General features: G+C 39.4%; 1 protein-coding gene across 2 annotated transcripts in view; it reads right to left on the reverse strand.

Annotated features, from left to right (window-relative positions):
• The window catches only part of lama4 (laminin, alpha 4), a 71,866-nt gene extending 56,248 nt beyond the window's left edge, over positions 1-15,618 (reverse strand). For both annotated transcript variants that reach the window (XM_030127945.1, XM_030127944.1), the window contains exons 1-6: positions 15,327-15,618; positions 5,135-5,236; positions 4,908-5,035; positions 4,743-4,823; positions 3,060-3,274; positions 479-579 (exon numbers count right to left, since the gene is read on the reverse strand). In XM_030127945.1, the coding sequence (XP_029983805.1) occupies positions 479-579; positions 3,060-3,274; positions 4,743-4,823; positions 4,908-5,035; positions 5,135-5,236; positions 15,327-15,434 (735 nt within the window). In that variant the 5' untranslated portion in view covers positions 15,435-15,618. The remainder of the gene's footprint in view (positions 1-478; positions 580-3,059; positions 3,275-4,742; positions 4,824-4,907; positions 5,036-5,134; positions 5,237-15,326) is intronic.
• Between the last annotated feature and the right edge of the window lie 6,641 nt (positions 15,619-22,259).

Here is a 22,259-nt window from a genome sequence, read left to right on the forward strand (position 1 = left end):
CACGTACTGGAAGCAGTGCAGTCAAGAGGAACGCTAAGAAATTAAGAGAATCATCTATTGAGAATAAATTAATACAATTTCATGGAGCAAATATTACAATTTAGGTTGTAAATGTAGGTCAGCGTTTCTGATGATACCTACGCCAAAAGAGAAGGCCTTGCTGACCCTGGCGGCCCACCACTGCAATGATGTCATCTCACACAGTGTTGCGTAATGTGGGTGAGTAGAAGCATATGCAACACTAACATGACTGCACCCAGTATAGATCCCTGTGGTGCACAACATCTACACATTTAGAAAAAAATATCTCAGCAATACTTCAAAATGTTCTCAATTTCAGTACATTCATATGAGGGCCTTTGTGATTTGACTGATTAGAAAAGGCTCTGCCACGGTGGAAAAGAGCTAGGAGAAATGGGCCAGGATCTGAAACCAAAGCTTCCTGAGAAACTTGGCGTGGTCACGTGGTTTGGGTTACCTCACACTGGTCACAGAATCGTCCGGTGACGCCTGGTTTACAGTGACACACTCCTGTCCTGTCGCCGCATGATGAGGTGCCACATTTGTTGCACTCGCACTCTGTAAAGAACACAGGACACATGCAGAGATCAGAATGTTAGCGGTCAAATTATGTCACGAGCAAAATGGAACTGGTTATTTTTGGACTCCCAGGGCCCTGAAAAGACATACGGTAATCCCACATCCTGACTGTGACCTTGTCTTGTTTTTCCGTAGTGCAGATTGAGGATTAGATTTAGATGTTTAAGTACATGACAGTGAAACATTACAGTGAAACATTACACACAGACATTACATACAGCCTATTCAATTTTAATGCAAGTCATTGCTGCTCTGGGTCCTCAATCAAAACAATAGTAAAACATGTGGCTTGATGATGGCAAGAAGTAGCGTAGGACCATGGCAGGTATTTTCATGACCTAAACAAATGAAAATCTATCTGTTGGGACTCAGGCAGATATTACTCTGTTTTAAAGTTTTACACGTATTACATTTATTGATGCCATTTGTTGACGTTAGCCTACTCCATTTTTATGTAGCTAATGTTGTAAACTGTTACCACTGCAGAAGAGCAGAGGAGAGGCACTACAGGGTGTTATCATGTATGCAGACAACCAAGACAGGTGTTACACAGAAGAAGCCCAGATAGTTAATGTCAACAAATGACCATGCAAATGTCCCAGCACAAAACAAAATGTTTAGAATTAGTTGAGTTGACTTGGTAAGTTCAGAAGTTAGCAAGTAAAACTATATCACATTAGGCACTCTGTCCTTGTTATAGTGAACTTGATATTGATGTTGAAATTTATTAGTTATTTGTAAAATGGCATGCAATTATTTTAAAAATTCTGTGTGATTGAAATACTTACACACTACTATACTTAACCCTCAAAGACCCAAAGCATCTGCTGATGTAAACAGTTTAAAACCTATTGATCCACTAACCCTAGGAATACATGTAAATAACTGGTGTAAAATATAGTTTGTCATCTTTTCATGGTCACCAGATATGACCCATTTGGACGTTCAGAGGCTTCGTAGTGAACATGAAAACACCATCTCCTTCTACAACATTGATTCACCAGTAAAACCCATGTACAGTCTACTCTCGTTAAACCGCCCGCCGTTATACCGCCATTTCCGCTTATCGCCATCCGCCAGCCCAGTTCCATGCACAAACAACACTTATACCATTGATTTCCCGACCGTTATACTGCCAGCGGCGTGGCGCGGCACCTCCGAGGTGCGGCTCCCAGTGTTGTCTTCTCCGTGGAAACCGGGTCGAAATGGCTCTTTGAGTGTTAAAGGTTGCCGATCCCTGCCTTACAACATAACAGAATCAAGATTTATTTAGAAACGCAATTAGAACGGGTTAACGGAGGCAGCATAGACATCATATAGTAAAGACATGCACATTATGGACGCAACCCGTTGTAACGCCATTTTCGCTATACCGCCAATTTGGCCGCGAACGGAAGTTGGCGGTATAACGAGAGTAGACTGTAGTTGGATCAATGACAGTGGATGGGCGCGCTTGTTTTTTTATGTTCAGTTATTGATATCTCTGCTGAAACAGTCATTTTTTCTTCAGTTTTCTCTGTTTTGATATAATAACCTTTGAATTTACTCTGAATTTTAATGAACATCTACATGATCAGTGGATGAAATATAGGACTAGAAAAGCACTCGGAGACCACAGACCTCCACCAAGGCAGATCACCCCCCCCCCACTTCCGATCACCACTAAAATTTTATCATTTGTTCCTTGTGCCAGTATCAACACTTCCTGAAAATTTCATCAAAATCCATCCATAACTTTCTGAGTTATCTTGCTAACAGACACACAAACAAACAGACAAACCCTGATGAAAAAATAACCTCTGCCATTCCTTGGTGGAGGTAAAAATACATGATTTACATTGAAAAATGCAAAATACAGAGGATAACGTTGTAATAAATGGTGATAAATCACTTGAGAAAGGTTAAATGGAGAGAAAAATTCATTTGAGAACTGCCACAAAAGTAGCACTGAGTCTTAATCGGTTAATACTGTGAAGGGGATATGACACCACTGAAAGGTAATCAAAGGAGGTGGGATGTTAAATCTGATAACATTATGGACATCTCTGAGTTTGACTTGTTGGAAACATGTGATATAATGTGCATACACAGCTCAACAAAATATAGAGCATAACTGTAGTCCTTTTTAATCTCAACCTGTTACATGCCATACCTTAAAATTGTCCCATGTTGCTGAGTGTTAAATGCTGTTATATTATGTGCTGGGCTACAGGGATCAGGCAGAATGCTCAACTGCTGTCACTGATGTATGGTATGGTTTAGTATTGAGCCAGAACAACTGTGTCAACATACTATATCAATTTTCCAAGCTTTAGAACCGGCTCAAGCTGCACAAGTGGAAGAGTTGGGATTTCACTGAACATAAAGCAACAACAGTGTCTTCACCGAGCATAATCTTGGACCATTAAAATGTCATTCTTTTCCTTCCCTCTGACTAAATATGAACTTGTTGCCCCCACCTCTGCAGTTCTTGGCGGTGATGGCATCGCCGTAGAAACCAGAGGCACACCTCTCACAGTTGGCGCCGGCGGTGTTGCCCCAGCAATGCTGGCAGTGGCCCGTCACATTGTGGCACTCACTGAAGATCAGGTTTGGGTCCGAGTTGCCATTACAGTCACACCTCTTGCAGGAGTTACCAACAGCCATTGGGTTTCCATAGTAACCAGGAGCACACCTGAACGGGAGAAACTGCAGATGAATAACAATATCGCTTCACAGACGAATTTAAAAAAACTTCCCGTGGCTACAATCCTTTTGATTTATTTGTCCAAAGCTCTTTCTAATATACTTTCTTTGAATAAATTATGCTTTATTAAGTTACTAATCTGAGTTTAATCTGAGTTTAAATAACCTATATATTAGGGTGTGCCTTCATGCATGCAGTGCAGAATGGGATCATGGTAAGTGCACAAGAGTGAGTTATACATTTCAGTGATTGAACTGGGTTCAGGTTCTTTGCTGCATCTCTTATCTTAGGTCTCTACTATCTATTATCTCTAGTAAAGGCAAAAATGCCCAAAATCTTAATTAAAAAAAAAAAAAAAAAAAGAAACAATTCATTCTGTTGTTCATGTGCACTCTCCAGCACATGTGAAAAGAAATCAAATTGTGGAGTCTAACAACCAGTGTTACCAAATCTTCAGTGAGGAAAGTAACTATTATTGTTCCTAAAAGTTGCTAAATGACGTGATTATCTAATTTGTATAATCATAAATTTACATGTAATTGTAATGAACAATGTAGGAATAACATTGTGTTGCAGACAAAACGTGACTATAAGAACACCCTAAATATGTTTAGAACTACAAATGAATTATACCTTGTCAATTCCAAGCGTCCTCCTTTACCCGGGCTCAGAGACCGGGTAAAGTGACCCAAAAGAGATACTGGAGGAGTTACTTAGGTTAGTTATTTGTTTGTTCGTTTAGTTTCTAGCTTCATTTTCTTAAATTTTGTTAGGTTTTTAACCTTAATCACAGACCATTTTTAATTTTCAGTCTACATTAACAATCAAAAATTGACCAAAAAGAGACAATAAAGAAAACTGTCAATGTCAATGGGACTGATTTATATACCGTGATTTGTTTTATAGAAACAACGATACGTGTTTTCATGTCAGTCTCCAAAAATCTCCAACAACACCAGAAAATGGGTACAGATTTGTCACAAGTGGCTTTTTTGATAAAGAGTCTCTAAAGAGGTCTTCTGAAAAAACATTAAATATACCAACAAACTGTCTAAGCGTGAAACACTGACTTTTCCAGCTACAGACAGACCGTGGGTTTATATGACTGGGACAGAGAACATCATTTGGTGTCATTTAGAGGAAAAAATGTGTGTTTTAGTGTTTGAGTCACTTTTCAAAAGTTGCTAAAAGTTTTCAAACAAATTTCAAAAGTAGTAGTAGTAAAAAAGTTGCTATGAGCTTTTGGAAAAAAGTTGCTAAGGTGGTCTGAAACATTGCTAAATCTAGCAACGAAAGTGTTAATGTGGCATCAGTGCTAAAAACAAGAGCTTGACAAAACATCAGTCTTCTATCACTTCCATATTTTCAGTCTGGTTGCATGTCCATGTCTGTCTCCAAACGTCTGCTCGGTGTTCACATGATCTCCTGACTGGCTCAGACATGTCTCAGCTCTGACCTCTCACAGAACTGTCCGGCGTAGCCCTCTTGGCACTTGCACCGCAGGACGGCACCTCCTCTGTCACAGTGCACCGCGAAGCTGGACGGACACACAGGAAAGTATTTCAGAGATTACACAGTGCTTGCCAACATGCAGCAGAAAAACAAGAACAGTCAGACTTACTTATTTGAGGGGACGGAGAGAGGGCAGGCGCAGGGTTTGCAGGTATGGCGTCCGTCTCGGCTTGGAGCCAGCATGTAGCCGTCCTCACACACCTCACAGAAATCACCTGTACTGTGGTCTCTGCAGTTCTGAAAAAGGAAATGTTACAGGAGATGATCAGTAACACACATGAATAAAGCAGTTTCTGTACTGATTTCTGATACTGAAATCAACAAATGAAAACTTACTATACAAATCCCAGTGATGTCTTCACAGTAGTCTGCATGGCCTTTGCAGTTACATGGTAAGCAGATGCTTTTCTCACTCAGGAAATAGCCTTTAGCACACACCTGCAGTAGGAACACAAACATTTATATATTAAAGATGGAGTAGGAGATGCTTTCCTGGAGCATTTTTTACTATATTGCTTAAAATCCCGTTCACACCCCGATTACAACCAATTAAATAAATGCTGTAACACAAAAATAAAACAATTCAGTCACCTGTAGAATGGACAGGACTGAAAAAACACCATCCAATCATTTTAACTGGCCCATCGAAATGATTCAACAGTGATATGTCTATCAAACTCAACTGCCATTTGTCCCACCCCTCTCTGCGCATACCCCTCTTCGTGCATGAATCGTGTGTTCTCAGAGGTTTGGAGCACTTGTACAGGAAATGAAGCCAGAGCCAGAGCTTGGCTGTATTAGCTATATTAGGATGGAAAGTGCACCGGCAAATTGTTTTGTCACGAACATAAATCAGTAGGAAATGTAACGTTTACCAGATAGGTATGAATTGGGGCTGTTCTGTAAGAGAGGGGGTGTTGGAGGAGACTGAATGAGGTACGCATGGATCCACAAGCCAGAGCCGGGTTCAGATGAACTGATGTTATGCAGCCCTCGTGAACCCTCAGGAACAAGCACTGTGCATGCAAGTACTCTGGAGGCGTGGTTTCGGGGGGATGTCTGGAGAAAGGGGTTTGGACTTTTGAATTGTGTATTTTCAAAATGCACTTTGCTCGAACTGCTTTTCCAAGATCTCCTACCTCACCTTTAAGTCAAACTGTGAAACAGCTCAGCAGCTCATTGGTTCAGGTTATACATATGAGAGCCACTATTTGTCCTTTGGTAAAGACAGCAAAGAGAGTGAGCCAGTGATATCCTCACAGTTATAGAAGGGGAATAGTGTAGTCAAATCTGGACCATTTGGTTACATCACAGCTCAAAGTATTTCGGTCAAAGGCTAATGGACGAAGCAGATACAAGGAATCAGCTGGTCTTGGTTTCTCCCATCTGCAGAATAACTTGTCTTGAGCTGGTACACAATTTCTGTAACTCAACTAAAAGCATTTTTCACATATGGATTTTGCCGCAAATACTAGGTACAGGCTCACAGAACATGTAGTATGAAAAGCACAAAAAAACTGCACAAAATCACCTGTTTTCAGTCATGAAAGTGGAGTTATGTCAGCTTTAACAGGCAACTAAGACTAAGATATATCAACATGTATCAGCTGGACTGTTACATCATTTTATCCAAATCTAGTGACTTAAGTTATCACAGGACTTCTACTAAAGCTTTATCACAGTGTTGTTACATTCCATTGTGAAATATTTGTATTGATTTTAGTTTGTGACATTAACAACACTTTCCTTAGCCTTGCATATCACACTTTGTCTTAGTGATCTGACAGAACCCATTATCATTCTGGAAAAGTATAAACAACAACTGTACAACCATCCAGATCCAGTCATAATTTTGTTGCAGTGTAGAAAATGAGGAGAATATTGACTGAAATCACAAGCAAACTGTTATTACATCCACTGAGTCACAATGGAATCTCCTCAGAAACACCTCAGAGCAGGTTGGCAGATGGAGAAATCTGGCAGAATCCAAAATGCTAATGTTGCATAGTTGCATAGTCATAAATAGTTGTGGGTCTTTAAGGTTTAATGTGACAGTGACCCAGCAAACTCTGCACACCAACCCATCAATTATACCTATAGAATACAGCAGATGGTGAATCACTTTATAGGTTAAACTATGAAAACACCCTAAGACGCCAAAATTACAGTTATTATACAATGCACAGTAGGGTTACTAACTGTGGAGACTTGTTTATTGCATTTTCAAAACAAGACTTCTGCAGATGGAGGACACCGTCTAATGTCATGTCATTTTCTGCAGTTTACTACCCTGTCATCATATAAGACAACCTGACACTGTACAGGCGAGCAAGGATAACGCCAACTGTTAGTCACATGTTATCAAACTGAAGAAAAAGGGACTTTTTCAGCAAAGATATCAATAAAGGAACATAAAATGTAGGCTAAGTTCAGACAGCAGGTCTTAATGCGCAATTCGGACTTCTTGATGAAATCAGATTTTTTTGTGCTCGTTCATATTACACATTAAATGCAACTTCTATCAGTTTTTAGTATGAACTGAATGCAACCCTGAAGTGACTGCATGCGCTAAAGAGGTCCTGAAGCAAGATGTGACCACGCAGGCACACACTGTGTTTATGGAATAGAAACTCTTGGGATGCTGAATTGCGACGTTTATTGCATTTCAATGACGTAAAGGTTGGGCAAATGTGACCCGGCCGTTCAGACTAAAGTCGCATTGCAAAATATCAGATACATATCGGATTTAGGACCACATTTGAAAGTGGCCTGGGTCAGATTTGTGCTGTTCAAACTGTCTTTAACAGATTGGATACAGGTCACATATGGGCAAAAAATCATATTTGGGCCACATTTGCCTGCAGTCTGAACGCAGCCGAAGTGTCTCCATTCACTGTCATTAATCCAACTCCATGGGTTTTACTGGTGAATCAATGTTGTAGAAGATGACGGTGTTTCCATGTTCACTACGGAGCCTCTGAACGTCCAAATGGGTCATATCTGATGACCATGAAAAGATGTCAAACTGTATTTTACACCTATTATTTACATGTATTGATAGGATTAGTGGATCAACAGGTATTAAACATTACATCAGTAGATGGTCTGGGTCTTTGAGGGTTACGTAATACAGCAGTATTTCAACCATACAGAATTTTTTTTTTTTTTTTAATTGCTTGTCATTTTAAAATGTATTGATAAAATTCATTACCAATATCAAGTTTACCACAACAAGGACCAAGTGCCTAATTTAATGTAGTTTTAGTTGTTAATTTCTGGATGTACCAACCCATTTGATAGTAAACATTCTGTTTTTCACTAGGACATGGTCATTTGTTGGCATTAGCATTAACACCTGTCTCTGTTGTCTTTTACCTCAATTATTCACATGTATTGATAGGACTAGTGGATCAACAGGTATTAAACATTTTCAATCAGTAGATGCTTTTGGTTGGAGGTGGCTGTTTGGGTCTTTAAGGGTTAACTTTTATTTTTTGCACAAAATGAAAGGATCTATTCTGAATAGTGGTATTACCTCCTTGTTACAGAATGTGAGCTGAAAAGCTGCATCCTGTCTGATGTTTGTCTGGTGGCGTTTCTCAGGATAGTGTGATGTCAGATCCCAGAACCCCTCTTACATCTTTAAACATTTGAAGCAACACTATTCACTGAGGCGGACAATAGCACTTTGTTCTCAGGCGTCTGGAAGACCTTCGGCATTTGACCCCGTGTTCCACTCAGTCAAGTAGACATTAATGCAGTGCATCCAGAAAAGCCTGGAGATGGAACATTCCTCAGACATACAGAGCTTTATGGCTACTTGTGAGTCATATTTTCCTTTGATTTATTCGCAGATGGACTGTGAGACAAAGACAGGGTTCTGTAGGCTGACTGTGGAACATCCTGTGGATAGCAATGCTTTTCACAGTCCCCTCACACTCCATAACCTTTTCCTGGTGCTTTTCCAAAGTGAAAATACACTGATATCAGTCCCATCCATCATTACTTTATAGACTCATTGTGTTGACATTTCATGTACACACATCCTGAAAATCTCCCCAATGATATAAACAGAGCCACAAAACACAAACTTTTGACCCAGGCGCAGTAGTAAACCACAGCCGGCCGGTGCTGTTTACCATTTGTAGGGCTACTTAAAACACTTTTGAACTGGTTCAGACCCATTAGCTCTGTGACAGTCTGTGATGGGTCAAGCAGCTGCAGAGTGTGTATACACAGGATGGGGGGGTTAGACGGATGTGGGGAGGGGGAATGCAGCAGATGGTGAGGACGTAGGACATGCAGATCTTCAGATGTCTCTAAAGTGAGAGGAATGCATCTGAAGTAGCACTAATACAACCCAACAGTCTGGAAGAACAGGATTATGCCCATGTTAGTCATGTTTTCATTTGCATATTTAGGAAACAAAGAATTTTCCCTAAAATCCTTAAAGACCCACAACTATTTATGTCACAGCTTTCAAATGATTTTTTTGTCTTTCCCAGGTGATTTATTACTATTTATGATGATTATCCTCTGTATTTTGCATTTTTCAATGAAAATCAGATATTTTCCTATATTTACTTTACTGATCATGTAGATGTTCATAAAAGCTCAGAGTAAATGTAAAGGTCATTATATCAAAACAGAAAAAAATGAGGAAAAAGTGACTTTTTCAACAAAATATATCATTAACAGAACATAAACCCAGTGGGTCCATCCACTGTCATTGATCCAACTCCATGAGTTTTACTAGTGAATCAGTGTTGTAGAAGATGACAGTGTTTCCACGGTAACTACAGAGCCTCTGAACATCCAAATGGGTCATATCTGATGACCATGGAAAGATTTTTACCTGAATAATTTCACAATATTAATAGGATTAGTGGTTGAAAAGTTATTAAACACTTCAGATCAGTAGATGTTTTCGATCGTTTGTGGATGTTTGGCTCTTTATGGGTTAATCTGTCCACACAACCAGACTATACCTGTACACAAACTGACTAAAGACAGCAACAAAAGCTAAGACAAACCAGCGCTATTTATGTGTGGATGACAGTCGCAAACAAAGAGAAAAATGTTTCGCAACATGTCCACTGTCATGTGTAAAGGGCATAAACAAGCCGACTTTAATCATTGCTTTTCATTTTCATTTTGTTAGTGTTTACCATAGTGAAAGATAGGAATTACAGGTTATAAAACTATTTTAAAAAAAAAGCAGCACAGTTACTTTGCATGTCCTAACCCAGAGGTGTCAAACATATGGTCTGTGGGCCAAAACCAGCCCGCCAAAGGGTTCAATCCGGCCCATTGATGAGTTTGTGAAATGCAAAAATTACACAGATAATATTAACAATGTCAAAAGGGCAACATTCAGCCCAATATGATCTCAGTGGGTCGAATCAATAAAATAACAACATAATAACTAATAAATAATGACAACTCCAAATCTTTCTTTCTCTTTGTTTTAGTGTAAAAAAGTAAAATTACATGAAAATGTTTACATTTTTAACCTGAGCAAACATGAACAACCTGAAATATCTTGAGAAGCGTTATTCTAACAATATTATGTCTGTTATTAAATCTTTTGTGTATTTGTAGATCCACTGTGATCTGTAAGTTGTAATGCACAAATGTAAATGAGAAGATGAGGCATAATATTATTAAAATTGCACTTATTTTTCTTAGGAAATTTCAGTTTGTTCATGGTTGTTCATGTTATTCACATTTTTAAGGGATAGTTTGTAAATGTAAACACTTTTGTAATGCAGTTTTATTTTTTCATTCTAATACAGTACATAGAGAAACGTTTGGAGTCGACACTATCAGGTTTTTATTTTACTGGTTCAGTCCACTTTAGAGCTATAGAGTCCACTTCCTATTGGGCTGAATGTGGAAAAAATGAGTTTGATGTCCATGTCCTCGCCTGTTCACTGTTGCTGTAAAGGTGTCAGAAAATGCATTTCTTGGTGTCATCTTGCTCTCAGTTCTTAAAGAGGCTCATTATACCTCAACTCCTGCATAATAATTAAAAGCACTGTGGTTGATTCAGTTCTACAAAGTAGTACCATCATCTCCTTTTATATTTTTTCCTTTTTTATATTAATATCATTTCTTTTTAGTGAAATATTAAATGTAGGAGTCTCCCAAACAAAATTATTACGTGTTTACAGTTTAGGCAATGTATTTAGGTTCTATTCACATTTAACAATATATATTCACTTGTGTCACTTCATCCTAATGAAACTGATTCAAGTAATTTCAGCCAGCACTGTGTTAAATGCTGCTGTTTGATGAGGCCTTTTCTATTGGTAAACTAACTGTTAACATCATGTTACCACCCACATGAGCTCAGTGGCAAAAATCTGTGACTGGCCACACATTGTAGTAAACTAGATCAAAGTAAACTATTACAATGTCAGATGCATTGCTTACTATGTAAATACTAGGATGTGGTGCCATTGTCTAGTGATTAAATGAAACAGAGCTTTACAATGAATAAACAGAGTTGTTTTTTTGTTTTTTTTTTTGAGTTTGAACATTATTAGAAACATCTGATATAATGACACAATTCAACTAAATATATAACATAGATTTGGTTGTTTGTAGATAATTTAATGGAGAAATGTAACATACAACAGCTTGAAGTGTCTTCAAACATGGTGGTAACATGTTCCATGTTATTAGCCTGTAAATAAAACAGCTGATCATCATCTTCAGCTGTCCTCCATATACCAGCTCTCTCAGTAATGTCAACTATTTGAGCGACCGTCCCACTGTGCCCACGACAGTGGAGAACAAAGATGACATTCAACATGTCAAATAGCCTCCCTCTGTTTTCACGTGAAGCTGCCTTTGTCACTATTCAGCTGTGGTTTATGTGTTTCTTTGGTTTTTAAGTCAGTGTGTTTCTGTGATACAACCCATGACAATTCCACACTGGGATGCAGAGTTGAACAAATATAGTGGGTATCCCACATAAAAACAGGAACTGGTGCAGGGCCATCCAAAGTCAACACCCTCTGTCGTCATGCTGCTCCAAAACTGCGCAACCATGTCTGTTCCCTGTAGCCCATGAGATGGAAAAAACAGTTTCATTTCACAATAATCTTAAAATGTGACTGATACTGAACATGCAGGCACATTCAAATGTCCCTGTATCTGTATGTTCTGTCAAGAATCAGTAACAACTTGAATTTGTGAGGTTGTCAGGTTCTGTCTCTTTTAGAGTCCTGTGGTCTTGATGCAGGAGATCAATCTCCCGATAAAAGTGGGTGGTACTTTAACTGGAGAAGAACTCAACTAATTAAATGGAAGTTCATATATGACTTCCTTTCGTTGCCCTCCTGTATCTGGGCTTGGGGACCGGCTACAGTGACCCAAAAGAGACACTCTGGAGGAGTTTCTTAGGTTAGTTATTTATTTGTTTAGTTTTTAGCTTCATTTTCTTCTGTTTGATTTTTAACCTTACAGTCCACTTAGGAGACTACAACAATTCACAGTAAAACATGAACATTTTTAGCCAGAACATTTTTAATTTTCAGTTTCAGTTTTAACACCAGAAAATGTTGATCAATTTGACACTAGTTGCTTTAGACTAGAGGGCTCTGAAAAAATCACTAAATATACCAACAAAGTGTCTGAGTTGTCAACACTGACTTTTATAGCTACAGACAGACCATGGGTTTATATGACTGTGTTGCAGAAAAAAAAATCATCTGGTGTCATTGAGACAAAAAATGTGAGTGTTTTAGCATTTCCACTTTCCAAACAACTTTCAAAAGCAGCAAAATGTGTGGCTAGGTGCGTTATGAAAATAAAAAAAAGTTGCTAGGGTAGTGTAGAAACAAAAGTCTAAGTTAGCATCAATGAACACATTTTCTCAGAGTGGGCCACTGTAGTGGATTGAAGATGTAAACAGGACTGAATCTCATCTCTTCTTGGTATTTCCACTGTAGTTGGTTGTGTATTTATAGTGACCTTCAGACTGGTCTAAGTCATACTAACTCTTCAGGATGAGGCCGATCCTGGGTCATGAGAATCTCTTCCTAACTCAATAACTGAAGTGCAGACGTTCTGTCTGCAGGGGCGAGGCCTCCTCTCCGGGGAAGTTCAGACATGGAGAAACATCCCATAAATTGCTTTGGTTTAGGTCTGTGTTTGGCAACTAAATACCATCACATTTTTAACATAAACCTTATCTGCTTTGGATGCAGTGTCCCATATTTTATCACATAAATGTTTATCTGAGTGCAATCAAGAATGGTGGTGAGTTTGGTGGAAAATACCATCCTGTGCAAACTGATCTACTGGTGTAAGTGTTCACACAAAGCAAAACACTCACTGAAAGTTGATGCATTCTATTTTTGTAATTTCTTCGTGATATTATCTTAGAAAGTATGTTTTATTTTCAGTCTTATGTTACATTCACTGATGCTTTTCACCCCTGTTTTTTTTATGTCTACTTAATACTCAAGTTTTTCCTCCATAACCACTTTAACCAGTCAGGACCAATGGAAACTGATCAACCCACAATGCATTATTTATCTTAACAGAACTCCTCTTGAAGAACAAAAGTATTTTTAAAAGCCAGTGAGCAAACTACTGTTTTGCAGCTTTATGATTTAGAGCACACACTCACCAACAGAAGGCGTGCTACAGTAATAACCAAATGCCATCTTAATGGGATGATTTTTATAAAAACACACTGCTGTTCACATAAGATTTTGTTATAATTACACTGTCTTGATTTTGTTGCAAGGAAATGTCATTTCTTAGTGAATTATACATTTTCTGTCCTGTCATGTAGGAGGTGTTCGGGATGAATAGCAGATGTACAAAGACCAAAAGCAAACTAAGACCTGGTCTCTGTCACCAAACGTAGCCAAGTGCTGTAAAAATAGCAATAAAAGGTTTAATGGTGCAACTTGGTGATAAAATGCTCAGTGGTTAGAGTTAGGAAAAGAATATGGTCTGAAGTAAATATTACTTAATAGGGTAAGAGTAATTTATAAAATCACATCTTCTATAATAAATGATACCTTAGCATCTTTCTCCAAACCTCAAGTCCTGTTAATGCTCAAATCCAACCACAAAAAGGTTAATAATGCTGTTGTCAAACCCAGCTGATACTGTAAACAAACTCGATGGATCTTTAGGATGGACAAAATACATGGTCTGCGGCATCTTACATTTTCATTCAGAATCAACTTTCTGGCAACTTAGAAATTCCATGAATTAACATTTAATTCTGTTGAACCCGAGTGAAGCTGCATATGAATGTCATTTCTGAAAGACACAGTTATAGCATGAGCATATGTATCTGAAATATCACAAATTATAGGTCTGTAGTCGAACATAAACTCTTGTTCTTTGGAAGTCAAATGCACATATGGAGCAAATATACACTTCTGACAAAAACAAAAATAAAAGAGAAATAAGAGCAGAGAAGACAAAAAAGTTAGAGTTAGTTCAGGTTAAAGTTACATTTGAGCCAGTGTAGTGTACCACATGATAAACACAGAAACAAGATGACCTAGAAGATTAGAACAGAAGAAGTCTCTTGGATGACAGACAAAATGTTTTCAAAAGAGCTAAACAAGTCCAGTTTAACCTAGAAGAACCATCAAGAAGAACCACCAAGAAGAACGATGACCTGGGCCGATGAGAACTAACAGATGACCTAGAAGATGTTCAACACTTGCCTTTTTGCCCTTCTTCTGTTATAACTCTAACTCTAAACCTCATCAGGATTACATTTGGGCCATGTTTTAAGTAGCTAAAGCAGTTTAGGATGTATGTGACCACATACAAAACACAAAATCTTCAAGTCTGACGATGCACTTTGGCCTTAGTTCTCCTGCTATAACACTAACCCTAAGACTGTGATGTGACACTGATTTTATTTAGGGTTAGAGTTCCATGAAAAGAATGGAAGTTGGTTAGGAAGATATTCAGTAATTTACAATGTCATCCAATTTTGGTAGATTAAATACATTCCTGTGTGTCATGTTCACTAGACTACTGACTGCATCTTCAACAATAACATCTACTACAAAGTCAAGTAATTACAGAGTCAACATGCTAGTCATGAAAACTTAAAATATTGGCTTAGGAATAATGAACTGTTTGACCTAACAGCTGACATCCTGACCTAAACTATGCCAAGGGAACCTGTATCGCTGTGTGCCTTCCCATGCCTTTATTGTGCTGTTCTTCTCTCTGGGGTGTTGCTTAACGTTTGGCAGCTGGTTTCTATTAGAGAACTGTGAGGGAGGGGCAGGAGGGGGCATGACAGTGCTGGAGACAGTAACTAATAGCCTTAGCCTTGGGGTACCTCTGATGACACAAACACATTGCACATACAGGAACTCAAAGCAGGACCAGTGTGGACTTTCAGAGTCCAGACGTCTTCAGAGATATGTCCAGACTCAGAAACCTGCCTCATCCTCAGACCAGACCATAACTTGGAACTTAAACAAGTTAGTAGTTTATCAGCACAAAAAATAGGAAAAAGAAGAACTCTTACTTTGAGAATGGACTGTTGTTGCTCCTGAAGTCTAGCGGCAGAAGCTGAGTAGACAATCCCTGAGAGGATGCAGAGCAGGCAGAGGCTGGGCACACATTTCGCAGCCATGTTAGTGTGTTTGTGGAGCTGATCCTGCCTTTCCGTCTGCCTGGGGCTCTGTCACTGTCTTCTGGCTGAACAGCGAAGCCTCTGGGCAGCTCCCGTTGCTCGGCTGCACCCGCTGGCTTCACTTTTCCACTGCTCTGACCTCCAGATGCGGCACCCAGTCCCGCCTACAGACCCGGCCCTGCGCTCAAGTCCACTAAAACAAACTTGTGTAGACTTCCTCCCTTTCCCTCCCTCCCTCCCGATTCCTCTCCCCTAGCGGACTTGCCTCTCCCCCGAGCCTGTGACTAAATCACATACAGATGGGAAAGGCTGGAAACTGAGAGAGCGGAGAGAAAGAAGGAAAGACAAGAGAGGCAAATGAACAGAGAGCTTCTGTCTCTAGAGCGAAGGCAGACAGTCTACCCATCCAAAGTGCACATACACCCACCCCCCCACCCCCGATGGGCAGACCCAGATTGAGTGTTAGCTCCTCGTCTCCATTTGCAGGTCCATGGCACCCTTTCACCTTGGGCTCAACAGGCAGCGAACCCCCCCCACACACACACACACACACTCCCTCCAGCTCTGCTTTCTCCCCCCTCCCCTTCTTTTCATTCAGGGTGGGCAGAGGGTCTGGAAGCTTCAACACTCACTCTGCACTCTGCAGGCAGAAAAGAAACAGCTGCTGTCATGTCCCAGCCCAAGTCCACCACACAGCCCAAGACTGAGGTTTCAGTTTGTTTTCAAAGGTCGTATCATCAAAAGCTGCTAAATATATTGATACTGCTGGAGGTTTTTGACAGGAACAGTCTGAGCCGGACACTTACAGCACAAAGGACATATTATCTAAAAATAGAACTTCCCCAACAGTAGTGGAGTGGAACTATGAACTGTGGTCGCTCACACATTTAACGTCCCTATACTTTTTAGAGCTGCAGCTATTGATTAGTTTTGTAAACTATTAATCTATTGGGTTATTTTCTACAATTCAATTTGATACACACACACACAAAAAAAAACAAGAAAAGCACTTGGAGAGCGCAGACTTCCGCTAAGACAGATCTGGGCCCCCCGATCACCACCAAAATTTAATCATTTCTTCCTTGTGCCAGTATCAACATTTCCTGAAAATTTCATGAAAATCCAGCCATAGCTTTTTCAGTTATCTTGCTAACAAACAAACAAACACGCATGCACGGACACATGCACGCAAACACACTAAGCAAAGTGATCACAATACCTCCTGGCGGAGGTAACAAACAAGTCAAATGACATCTACAAACAACATGTGCACTGCAGACTTCAACACATTTGAATCCAACTGACTAACTTATTAACAAATAAAGCCAAATTGTCATGATCCACTTTTAGTTTGGTTTTGTTGTTTCCTGTTCCCTCTCCTCTGTGTCTGTGATTGACCAGTTAATGGCACACACCAGGAGCTGATCTGCAATCAGGCACTCCACCTGATTTTAAGCGCTGCAGTTCCAGAGCTGTGTGCCAGAACGTTCTTGCTTCCATACTGGTAAGGTGGTCTCTCTTGTATTGGTGTGCTTTGCGTTTTCCCTTGTTGTTGTTTCCTGGTGTTTGAGCCTTTGTTGGTTAAACTCTGAGTGTGTTCTGACCATCGTGTGTATTTATCCTCTGTTTCTATCTTGTGTTTCATTTTTCTGTGTGTGTTTTCTAATACCTAATTTGCTGTGTTTCAGGTCCTGTTTCCTCAGTTCTGGTCGTGTCTTTTCTCCCGGTTTGGTGAAGCCCTTGGTTCTCCTGGTCTGAGTATTGTTTTTCATCAGTGTATTTTCTGGATTAATAAACTATTAATCATATTTACGTTTGTCCGAGTCTTCCTGTTGTTGACCACCACACGCACTTGGGTTCCGCTAGTCTCGGACCCTGACACAAATATTGGAAATGTTTGTGTAAAAGTTTAAAGGAGTAAGTGATGTTCAATGTCCTTGTCTCTGAGCTAAACTCCATGTTGTCTGTGTTGATCCTGGTGTTAATAAGCATCCATGTGATACACAACAGAGGAACCAATGTTCAGCGGCAGCGAAATTTCAAGAAACAAAGCTTCGATTCAGGACAAATGTAACTGAATTATTTTTTTTATTCAAGTCGAATTGACTAATCATTTCAGCTCTAAAATATTATACCTAGTACTCCACTCCTTTTGCCTGACAGCTTTACAGTTTTTCATTTACTTCCTCTCCAATGAAAACTACATAACTCCAAATGTGCTGACTTTGTGATAAACTGTGGGATCCAGTGTTTATAAAGCCTGAAGGATTAAACTATAGCAACAAAATTGTATTTTTTTTGTCTTTGAATTTAGATGTTTATTAGACTTAACAAAATCCAAACAAAGCTTTGCCATATCTTGTTCATGATGACTTTTTTTTTTTGTACCATATTTGATAAATCAGTTGTTTTTGGCAATTTTTCTGCTCACGTTAACTTTAAACAAAATCAAATTTTGACCTGAACAATCAAATTTAGAAAATCTCCCTTGAATTGCACCATAACATCACCTGGATGACATTGTTCAGGATGTATGCATAGAAAGGGGTTTTCACATTGTCACCATGGCTGAAGCTTCCACACTTGATCTTTCTTTGCATCATTAGACACACTGAGGCTGTCCTGAGAGTGAATGAGTGTCAGCAATTTCAGAAACCAATCTCAAGACATCACATCACAAACTGTAGGGAGTTTTGTCTCCAGTCGGCCTCACACAGGACAACTGTACTAAAACTCATCCTTAAAAAAAGTCTAAATCCCTTAGATTTACACAGACTTGTGTATCCTCCATGAAGACTATTGAGTTTGTTTTGTTCTGAACTGGGAGTCATTTGTTGATATTTGCCAGCTGTGTTTTTAAATTGACTGTTTCAGTTGCATATTCAATAACAGCTTGTCAACGGACCTCTGTAAAGGACTCTGCTGACTTTTGTAAAAAATTCATAGACTTGCTCCCATGTTCTTCAGTTGGTCTCTTCTGCTCCTTTAGCTAGTGTGCAATCCTCGCATGTTGGCCTAGAAATGAGTTGGCTAACAACTACTGGGTTTTTTGGAGTTTTTCCTTGCCGAGAAGGAGGATCTAAGGATGGGGGATGCCCGGGACATTAATCAGTTTGCTTCATGGACTGTTTACCTAACTAATTATTTGACTGTTGCTTACCTTCATATTCAACAAATTCTATAAATCCCTGTGAGGTGACCTTGTTGTGATATTGGGCTCCACAAATGAAATTAAACACAAACTTCATCTAAGTTTGCTGACACTAAGGCCTATTAGCTAAAGACTATCTGACACTTTGGATTAGGACTGTCACAAAACTGACAATAGGCCTGTTATTCAGAGTTCATAAAATGTTGACTTTAGAGATATGTGGTGCTATCAAGACAGAAACACTACAAACATACAGTATGATGATCTTACTGAATATGATGCATTGCTGTAGATCATGTGTCAAACCTACAGCTCGTGGGCCAAAACTTTCCCGTCAAATGTCCAATATGGCCCACAAAATGAATTTGCAAAGTAGAAAAATTACACTGAAGATATCAACCTTCAAATGTGTTGTATTCATTTTAGTTCAGGTTCCACAGACAGACCAATGTGATCTCAAGTAAAATAACAGCAAACAGCCTATAAATAATGACAACTCTAAATTTCTGTCTTCGCTTAATGAGAAAAAAGTAGAATTACATTATGAAAATATTTAGATTTACAAACTATCCTTTCACAATAAAATGTGCATAACCTTAACAAATAAGAACAACCTGAAATATCTTAAGAAAAACAAGTGCAACTTTGACAATACTCTGTACACACCTGTTACTAAATGTTTTGTGCATTTGCAGATCCACTACGATGTGTAAGTTGTGTTAATGATAAACTGAGAAATAATATTGTTGAAATTTCACTTATTTTTCTTAAGAAATTTCAGGTTGTACATGGTTGCTCAGGTTATTCACATTTTCAGAATGTAATTGTACTTTTTTCACACTAAAACAAAGAGAAAATGTTATGATTTTACTGGTTTCAGCCCAAATGAGATCACATTTGGCTGTATGTGGCTGCTGAACTAAAATGAGTTTGACACCCCTGTTGTAGATTGAAATACCAACTGTATATAAAATAGTTCAAATTATGTACAATGTATTACATGTACAGCAGCAAGGTGCAACACATAGTTGCACCACACCATTAATGGTATGGGCCCCTCTTATCTCAGAGATGCTCTGGTGCCGTACCATCCCAACAGAACCCTTCGTTCTCAGAATGCAGGTCTACTGGTAGTTCCCAGGGTCTGTAAAAGTACAGTAGGAGCTAGAGCCTTTAGTTACCAAGCTCCTGTTTTATGGAATCAGCTTCCAGTTAACATTAAAGAGGCCGACACAGTCTCTACATTTAAGGTCAGGCTAAAAACATTCCTATTTGAAAAAGCTTATGGTCAGGCTAGTTCAAACCAGACTAAACCCACAGTTCAGTCTAAGCTGCCCTAGGAGCAAGAATGCTGGGGGAAGTACAGGCACTGAGTCCTATCTCCTGTTTCTGGTTCTACGTACCATTCTGGTCTGCACTTATATTTTTAATATTTAGCCAACTTAGTTTGTGCAGTGCTATTCACCCGATGTCCCCTTTCCCCACTCCCCTCCGGGGGAGTGGCTACTTTTTCAGTTGTAACCACTTGGGAGCCAATGATGGCAGGATCTGCGCTGACCCATCTGTGTCCTGCCCTGTCCTGTGTCCTGACCCCCTCCCCCACCTGTCTGGATGGACGTCCTCGGCCTCACCACTGTGGATGGGCCTCCTCGCCCCTGCCTGTCTCATCCAGCGGGATGGACCCCCCATGTGTCCACCCTACTGCATCCTTGTAGACTAGAACTACATCTGCAAATGGACGTCCATCAGTCCTGGTGCATCTATAGCCTGTCCGTCCATGGGAGTGGATCTCTCCTTCACTGTGGTTCTCCCCGAGGTTTCTCCCTTTTCCCACTGGGTTTTGAGTTTTTCCTTGCCGAGAAGGAGGGTCTAAGGACGGGGGATGCCCTGGACACTACTCATTTTCTTGCTGTTCATTTGACTGTTGTTTACTCTAACTGACTCTGTAAAGCCCTTTGAGATAACCTTGTTGTGATATTGGGCTATACAAATAAAGTTGAATTGAATTGAATTGAATAGTGGCAGAACTGATCCAAAAACACTATATAAAATGATTATCTGGCCAGTGCAGAATTAATACATTCACTGAAATAAATAATTGAATGCTTCTTACTGCTGCTGTTCCTTACAACTCTGTGTGTTGTTATTACTATGCAGGAGCTGAAGCACATGACTCTTGCCTGAGCCAAAACATCTGAAGACACTTTTTTTGCTCTGGTCTCTATAAAGACTGTGTTGTATGCAGTTCCAAATACGTCCAAGTTATGTGGTGCTATCCCATAGGACCATGTGGAAGTTATATGTCTCAAGTGACTAATAAACAGGTTGTCACATTCCAGTTATGTATGGCAGAGATGTCATTTTAACTCTACACATGAGCAAAACAAGGTCTTAGGCAGCTCCACCTTCACCGCACGTGAGTTAAAATAAGTTGCAGCGGGACAAAAAAGTCTAAAAGCTGAAAACCTAAAGCTGCTTTCCACCAACAGATTCATTTTTAAGCCTGATACCAACCTGTTAGAGTTTACAGGTAAGAAGTCTGTGTTGGAATCTGCTTTGTTCTGGGAGATGGTCATTTGTTGACATTAGCTAACTAAATTCTTCAGCTCAAAACTGTCTCTTTTGGCTACATATGATAGCCTGCGCTCTGTTTTATGTTTAAGAAGAAGAAGGAGGATGCTTGGTCTTTCAGCTAAAATTTTTACATTTTTGCAGTTTCCTAATGCCTTTCTTCTGCTCCTCTACAGCAGCAGCACTGTACAACACAATCTATTCACAGCTAAGAAATTAAATTAACGAACATAAATAATAATAATAATATATGAATAAGCACAAAAGAATATGAAATTATTACATTTGAGCCTTTACATTTAACTCTGTTGCACCCAAATTTTAAAGTTCAATGTACCAAATTCAACTTATACGTTTCAGACACATTCCTCCTTTCATTCCTAAACTTTTGTAAAGATACCAACTGAAAAAAAATGTATTGGAGGTGTTCAGGAAGATAAGACCAACATGTATCTAAAAGGAGAAGAACTTAGAGCTTTTCTGAGCTACTTAACAAAAATACAGATGAAACACAGATGATGTGTTTCCCGTCTCTCACACCTCCAACATCTCAAGGATGTGGAAACGGTATTTAATTTATGAATTAAATGGGGTGACAGTGCATTCCCATTTTGATTAAATTCTTTAGGTTAGGTCTTCCAGGTTTACATGGAGCCACTTTTTTCTAAACTACCAATAGCAGCAATTTCTGCCACTTTTGTTGCCTAATTTTCAAACTGGATTTACTCATTTCGTATCAAATTTTGTCTTTGATGAGACCTGATATTGTATGAAATTCATCTTTGTTGGTGTAACCCAGCCTAAAGGTTAATATTCACTCTATTTTCAGCCGATGAGGCACTACTGTCGTACTCTTATATTACCTGGCTTATGAAAAGACTGTGGTGCCATAACAGAGTTAATAGCTGCTGTCAGGTACTTGAGAGCAGCTGCAGACTTCAGTAATGCACTTCTGAGTTCAATTTCAGCCTTATGAAACACTTCCATGAAAAGTAAATGGCACTAACCACCACAAAGCTGATGTTAGGCTTTACTGAACCGCAGAGTGTTTAATCCAGCAGCTCACTAAGCCAGGGGGGAGTGTCCTTTCTCCTTCTTTGGCC

This window comes from Sphaeramia orbicularis, chromosome 24, assembly GCF_902148855.1.
Source record: "Sphaeramia orbicularis chromosome 24, fSphaOr1.1, whole genome shotgun sequence".
Lineage (NCBI taxonomy): Eukaryota > Metazoa > Chordata > Actinopteri > Kurtiformes > Apogonidae > Sphaeramia > Sphaeramia orbicularis.